The sequence below is a fragment of the Leptonychotes weddellii genome, chromosome 2, assembly GCF_054177405.1.
Source record: "Leptonychotes weddellii isolate Sample4059 chromosome 2, ASM5417740v2, whole genome shotgun sequence".
In the NCBI taxonomy this organism is placed as follows: domain Eukaryota; kingdom Metazoa; phylum Chordata; class Mammalia; order Carnivora; family Phocidae; genus Leptonychotes; species Leptonychotes weddellii.
Genome location: NC_138370.1, coordinates 94,645,546 through 94,653,565, shown reverse-complemented (window position 1 = coordinate 94,653,565; position 8,020 = coordinate 94,645,546). Strand labels below are relative to the sequence as shown.

At 36.0% G+C, this 8,020-nt stretch overlaps 1 protein-coding gene across 1 annotated transcript in view; it reads left to right on the top strand.

Moving 5' to 3' along the window:
• FAM241A (family with sequence similarity 241 member A) overlaps positions 1-5,641 on the top strand; it is a 46,079-nt gene extending 40,438 nt beyond the window's left edge. The window contains exon 2 of the mRNA XM_006731866.3: positions 120-5,641. Within this exon, the coding sequence (XP_006731929.1) occupies positions 120-365 (246 nt within the window). The 3' untranslated portion in view covers positions 366-5,641. The remainder of the gene's footprint in view (positions 1-119) is intronic.
• The last annotated feature ends 2,379 nt before the right edge of the window (positions 5,642-8,020 follow it).

Genomic DNA, 8,020 nt, shown 5'->3' with positions numbered 1-8,020 from the left:
CCATACTTTGGGAGAATGAGGAGATAGTCGTTATTCTTACGGACCTTCCCCTATTTCTCATTTTATGTTTATGTTTTGTTTTCTGTTTCTTTGTTTTTGTTTTTGTTTTTGTTATAAAGGATATTGAAGAATCACAAAACCACACTGGCGAACCTGTTGGAGATGACTACAAAAAGATGGGAACGCTTTTTGGTGAATTGAACAAAAGCCTCATCGACATGGGCTTCACAAGGATGTATTTTGGAGAACGAATTGTGGAACCAGTAATAGTCATTTTCTTTTGGATTATGCTGTGGTTCCTTGGCTTACAAGCCCTTGGACTAGTTGCTGTTCTTTGCCTTGTCATTATTTATGTGCAACAGTAAAATACGGCCGAATAAGCTGTTGTTTCACATTTGGTAGTCATATATGTGATTGGTGAAGTTATATATTTCACTACATGAAAGCCGAAAAGTTTGCCTTGTTTCAAATTGTGTGCTGTTTTGTAATTAAATTTATAAGTGGATGTCGTTTCAAATTAAACTCAACTCTTGATTATAACAGGGTTGAATATACATTTTGTAGCTTATTCAAAAGTCTTGTTTTACTACTGTGATCTGTGCCCACTTTTAAACACCCCACCCTATTCCCAAGCCAAATCTTAACACCACCAAAAAGTGAGCAGGGAAAATAACAGGATATGGAATTCAAACCAGGTTGTAGAGAATTCAAATAAAACATTTTAGAAGAAAAAGGATGAAACGAGCTAAAACAAAGTTTTAATGGGAGAATTGTCCCCATCCATACCCACCAAATAACCCCTTATTATTTGGGAAATAACTTGGATATCTACTGTTCCTGCTCAGCCCAAACCAATATAAATGATAATTACTATACACTACCTTAATACTGTGATGAAAATCAGTAAAGCTAGCACATTTTCTAAAGATTGAAAAGGATATATTTATTATGGCTGATGAAAGTTAAATGTAACTTTTTTATAATGTAATATTTGGGCCTGGAATCACTTCAGTATATCATTTGAAGTTTTAGACAATTTTGGTGCTAATTACCTTTTGTGAATTTTTTAAGTCTCATAAGCCACGTCCATGGCTTGGACCACGTTGCTGGCTGCACCCCATGGTAATGCTATATTTTCTTGTATCTAACAAGTTGTGTATTTTTTTTCTAGAGAGACATTTTCCATGTATTTTTTTCCAGAAATTTACATTTTATAGTTCTTTTATAACAATTATTCTAAGATTTTAAAAAATCTATTTCCTATCTTGGCATGGATTTTTTTCCCCCAAAATTGATTTGTATTATGGCTAAAATATTTTACTATGCCTTTAAGGAAAAAAAAAAAATCAGCTCATTTTCTTTGATATCTGTATAGGAAAGTACAGTATTACAGTATAAAACCAAATGCTTAAGTTTGAAATTTAACAGCCAATTGTAATAATATTCCTCTAAGGCTAAAGCCAAGTCAGTAATTGGCCAGTGATGTTATTAATGTGTTTTAATTCAGCATTTTGGGGTTTTATATTGAAACAAGCATTTCTTTAAATACACTTTGAAAACAGAAAATGGCTTAGTGGTATTTTGGATTTTGTTGAAGAACCTAAAATCTGTACACTTGTGTCTCAGAGACCTTCTATACAGATAAAGGAGGGGTACTAAAGATAATTATCTAGAAATTCAAATTAAATAAGAGGGAAATGGGACAATGGGGTATTTTTATCTTTGGCAGGGTAGTAACTAAAGCGTATAAAGTGTTTAATATTCTGCTTTGTAAAGTTTTTACCCAATCCTGTTTAAAAATTTTATTCTATGAGTTCTCAGTGTCTTCCATGCTGAAGCAGAAAACTGATGAAAAATGTTCAACTTAGATTTCTAAAATCAGATAATCCTGAAGAAAAATACCAATCAGAGGGCACTAAAAAGTACTGTGGATTTGTATAAATACAGCCCTTTTAAAGTTTGACAAAAAAGAAAAGACTTTGTACTATATCATTGTGTTTTTATTGGGTTTGAAATATTTTTATAAAAACCTTTATGAATTTGGCATAAGGCCAAGTTATTTGAAAAGGTGTCTTCATTTGTACACAGTAGAATTGTGAGGCTTTTAATAGAAGTCATGAGATTTTGTATATCTGCATTAAATATTTAAAAGTACATTCTTTTCTAATGCTACCAAGAATTTTAATTTTCCTTTGGAATATAAAAAAGATACAGTATGCGGGGCGCCTGGGTGGCTCAGTCGTTAGGCGTCTGCCTTCGGCTCAGGTCATGATCCCAGGGTCCTGGGATCGAGCCCCGCATCGAGCTCCCTGCTCTGCGGGAAGCCTGCTTCTCCCTCTCCCACTCCCCCTGCTTGTGTTCCCTCTCTCACTGTGTCTCTCTCTGTCAAATAAATAAATAAAATCTTTAAAAAAAAAAAGATACAGTATGCATAATAATAGCTCTAATTCCACCAGTGCTAATATTGAAAAAAAAAAACTTAAAGTAAGTTTGAATAGTAATTATTTAAAGTATACTGTCAATACTATGTATCTGCACACTGCTGTTAATAGGGTATATATTAAATCACATAAAGAGATATTTTGCTGCTATTCTTTCTGAATTTTTTATTGGTTACAGCAGTATACCATCAAATTGTTTGCTTTGATAGGGAAAAAACAAACTTTGCTTATTTGATGGAAATAGTATATTTTCTTTTATGAAATATATTAGAATGTAGATTATACTTGTACCCTGAAATGAAAAGAAACTGGTCATTTCTTTGGTTCACAGTATAAGGAATTAAATGGAAAATGGTTCTCAATCATTTCAGTGTCGGATACAAGCCAATTATAGAAACTGTTATTCCTTATGAATAAGGACATAGAAGTTATATTGCTAAGGTTATTAGATTATTAATGTATACATCATTCATACCACAGCTCTCAATTCAAATGGAAAAGGTTAAAACCTACAAATAAACTGGCCAGAGATGAATAAGTCAGTTTTCCTTAAAGCGGAAACTAAGTGTCTTGTAGAATTCAGTCCTCTCATATCTTAAGCTGTGATATGCAAGGTATTTTCCCATTCCTGGTCACCAGTCAAATCATACTTGGTCCAGTTCTGTGCCAGAGCCAGCTTGCACTGACTTGCAGAAATCAATTGTATACCTTTTTCCCCCAGTCCGCCTTCAGTGGCATCAGTTGGTAGCCTGAAATTGTCTATGAGGGGAGTATTTACACTATCAAAATTGGCAAACGCAACAAATCGGGGCTCTTTTCTCCTGGCAAGCCAGTTGTTAAACATATGGCAGCATGCCACCTATTAACCACCCTAGAGGTCACATCCCCATTTCGACTTCTATAGATCGAAAAGGAAGCATATTGAGGCAAATCCCCATCAACCCATCCAAAACTGTATTTGGATCTTTTCCATGTGGCAATTATGAATTATGGTTGTCTTCTGACCAGCACATCTCTACATAATCACATGTTTTGATTAGAGAAAATCTCTCTGGGCTGTCACTGAGCTGCATATCGATTGATCCAGATGATCAGGAAATAAACAGTTACAGAACTGATGGAAGGCAAATAATAGCATAAGTGAAGATTTGTTGTAAAGTGGAAAGCTCAAAATAGTCAAAGCTAGATATTGAGCAATTAAGGGCTGTTTGTATGGTTTGTAGATTATATTTAACCATTATTTTACAAATGTTTACTGATTTCAGGTTATTTTAAATGTTTTTATTGTCAATTCATGGCTTCAAAAGGTCAAAGAAGAGAAAACAATAAGACTTTCATACCTGTTGATACTTCTAGTAATAGACTTGGCCAAGGAGAATATAAGGAGAACACAGCCTACTCTCTCACCACCCTGCACATTGCCTTGGACACGATGTGTCCACTCCCATGGTTTCCGTTACCATTTCATACGAACAACTCTGCAATCGGTATCTCCAGTTCAGAGCACTGTACAGAATATAAAATCCATACATTCAGTTGCTTGCCCAACATTTGTACTTGCTTATCCCTTAGTACCTCAGGTTCGGTATATGCAAAATAAAAAAGAACTCAGCATCCTTCTCCCAAACCTTTTTTTTCTTTTGATGTTTCCAATCTCAGCAAATGACAGTTGTCTCCTACACTGCCCACTTATAACCAGTCACTGAGTTCTGTCTAACTTCCTAAAAAATGTCTTTAATCTTTACACTTCTCTTGATTCCCAGTATCACTAACTTAGTTCAAACCACCATCATCTCCCTAGATTGCTATCACGGAATCCTAATTTGTCTCCCCTGCCTTCATTTTTCCCTCTACAGTCAGAATAATCTTTCTAAATCATAACTCTGATCTCGTGGGCCTAAATCTTTTCAATGGCTTCCTGTTGCCATTATGATAAAGTGTTTACTCCTTACTATGTTTTACAAGGCCCCTCAAGAACTGGTTCTTGTGTACCTCATCTCTTTGTGCTACTACTGTCCCTTTCCAGCACTCAGCTTTACTGAATTTGTTTTTTCAGTTCCTTGTGAGAGACATGCTTACTCACTTTCAGAACTCTGTACATGCTTTAGCTTCTCTCTTTAGCCCCTTCCCACCAACCCGACCAACACATCCACAGCTTTAAGACCTTTAGACATAATGTTCCCCAGGAAGATATCTCTGTTAAATCCAGTTTTGACATTTTATGTGCTTTCAGAGAACTCTGCACTTCCCCTATCAGTACTTGTCATGCTATATTGCAATAGCTTATTTGTCAGCTTCTTCCTTTAAAAAAAAAAAAAAGATTTATTCATTTATTTGAGAGAGATTGAGAGCGCACAAGCACCCACTCAAGTGGGGAGGGGTAAGGGGAGAGGGAGAGAAAGAATCCCAAGCAGGCTCCGTGCTGAACACAAGCCCGAGGCTGGGCTGGATCCCTCCAACCCAAAATCACTACCCTAGCCGAAACCAAGTGTCCACTGCCCAACCTACCAAAGCCACACAGGCAGCCCTGTCAGCTTCTTCCCTTAGACAATAGGCTTCACAAAGACGGAGAACATATCTATCTGGTTCATACATTGCATTGTCTAACACAATGCCTGGCACATAATATATGCTCAAAATATTTAGCAAATTAATAAATCAACTTCATTTATTCGTGTACTCCCTATAGTGCATTAACAAAGACTTAGCATTGGTTGTATTTTAGAGTTCTTTCACTCCAAAAGTATGCTTATAATGCATAAAGAAAGTGAATTGATGTATACGTTATCATTTATAAAGTTTATTCACTTTTGATGGAAGAATATTGCTATTATTTGCATATACAGTATTACTACCATACACTTGCATATTTTTAGGAGACTGTATGTATTTTCAGTGTTGTACTTGATGAAATCACTATTTGTCCAGAAAGGATATTTTAGAACACATGTGGTCATTGATGCTACCTAAATTTCATATTTTTCCAGTATTTTTCAATAGACTTTTATCTACTCAATTTTAATTTTTTTAAAAAAACTCAGAGTTGTGATCAGGAATTCTCAAGTATCTAAGCTTGGATATTTCAGGCTACAGAATAAATCCACCGCTAGAATGTTCTAGTCACCCAGATCATATATGTTAAATAACATGTATATAAAGTACTTTGTTATTTTTTTCCAATAAATAATAGTCTTTCACAACCTTGCATCCTGAGCCTCTCTCCTGACTCTCTATATCATGTTCTATATATCAGTTAATTGCTGCCACACCAAGTTTGGAAATTGCCAAAGCAACACCATACCTGAGAGTGAATCATCCCTAATGCTGCAACAGAAAGCTAAGGCCTGATGTGTGTATGGCTTTCCAGGCGATAGAGAAGTAGGAAAACCTAGCTCAGGATCAACCTCTGCATCCAAACTATTTCTCCTTTGTTGCCTTGACTATTGTGTAAGTTAGAATTATTGAATGAGCTCTGCCGGGACCTGCTAAGATCCAGAACTTAATCATACACATGCTTATTAAATTTGAGTTATCTTTTCAGCAGTTAAAGTCATTTAGCCTTTCAGCAACTTAATTATTTGGAAATTTCCTTGATAGCTTTCCAATGCACCACAGAATACAATGAATTTTATCATAAGACCACAGTCCTTTTTTGTTATTGGTTTACTCCTTTATTACAAGAGGCTAGTCGATGGTATATTTTTTCATGTGAGTTTTTTTTTTAACAGAAGAATGAAAATTCTATATACAATACCCTTATTTATACCATAGCTGTTTTAGGTCAAAATCTTAAGAGTTATTTTTTGAGGGTAGGGGACAGGATATGTAAAAAACTCTATCAGTATTTGAGTATATATGCCGTCTACTGAATGCCCTTCTCTGGTCTGCTACAATTGCTTCTGTTGTATCGCTTCTTCGTTTTACATATGTAATATGAAAAATATTTTTTTCATTATTTAATGTATTTTCAGCTTTAACAAGCACATGAGTATGTATGTAAATGCAACATACAAATAAAGGCTAAGAAGAAACAATTACAAAAGGAGAAAACACTGCTTAGTTGTTGGTTTGGAAGGATTAACGTAAATAAATTGGTCTTGCACAAAACTGTAAGGATGATTTTTCATATAAGGTGAAGCATTTGTTTAAACATTAGATCAGTGGCTTTCAAAGATTTTTAGTTTGGTTTGCCCTAAGCGAAATCTTACATGGATAGTCAATATTTATAAACGATAAAAGCAGAGCTGCTTTAATTGATTTTGCTGTAGGTCCAGTTCCGGAAACAGACTCAGAAGAAATTAGCATGCAGGAAGTTTATTAGGGAGTGCTCTGGGATCAGCAACTGTGAAGGAAGTAAAAGAAACAGGATTAGACAAAGGGAGGTATGCAATACAGTCACAGCAAGGCCTCAACGACTCTATGGGGTGCCCTCAAACAGAAACAGCCCTTAAGCATTGACCTGTGTTGGGACAGGGGAGCTCTTCAGCCAAAAGCAATCCCCAGAGAGAGCTGACAGCTGGGGCTTGTCATCTGGCAGCACTCCCAGCAGTTAACAGAGTAAATCCTTTGGCTCTGAAGAGAGGATCTGAGCTGCCCAAAACAGGACCCACTATCAACCCTTTTGTTCTCACCTTGCCCTCCATGATACCTGAGTCACTTCCAAAAGCCCCACTCTTTAGAGTAAAATATGAAGGTGACTAATTTAAATCAGAAACTCATTGGTCAAAATGGATTTTAAAAAAATAGGGGTAAAGCCTTTAGTCTTTGTGTTGCCTGCTTTTACTGTGAGATTCAGTTCTTCAATTATGACAAAGTTTTAGTTGACTAAACATTATGCCCAGGAGTCAGCAAAGGCTTGAAGCTACTAGGAACAGGTGAAAAAATGATTGACAGAAAAGCCCATTACTTAAAACTAAGAGTAGGAAATACATGAGATTTTGTATATGTAAACTGCTTAGATCAACTATAAGCTCAGAGAGGGCCTCACAAGACATCAGGACAAACCATCTTTGGGTGTGTCTTGGAGGCTGGGTATGTTCAAGCCTAGACATTGGTAAGTCTGCTTTGTGCTTTCTGGCCTCTTTCCTAAGTTCCAAAGCAGTTTTAATTCTCAAATTTTTGGAGCATATTTAAAATAAAATTTTCAACGGCAAAGCAGAACTCATTTGTAAAGAAACCCCGTATCTTCCCCAACCCCAACACACTATTGTGACTGATTTATTATGACTTGGATTTTGGCCCTAATCATGACTTTCCTATTTAAGTTTAGCACAGAAGTTCTCAGCAACTGGAATTGGTAATTGAGTAGGCACTTGAAAAGAGCTTTCTCCAGTCTTGGCCCAGAATATTTTGGGGGCCCCTAAGTATAATTTTAGCTGCTATTTTTATCCCTGGAATCTTAGGAGGTGGCAAGATCAAGCAAGACAGTGGCCGTAAGTCAGTTACATATTAAAACTATAGCAGTGTTTAGGCATGATTTCCCCCTTTGGTTGTATGAAAATATTAGAACAACATGCAAACCAACTTTCAGATAAAAAGATCTCTTTATGTCAGACCTGAATTCAAGACTTGGTTCTGCT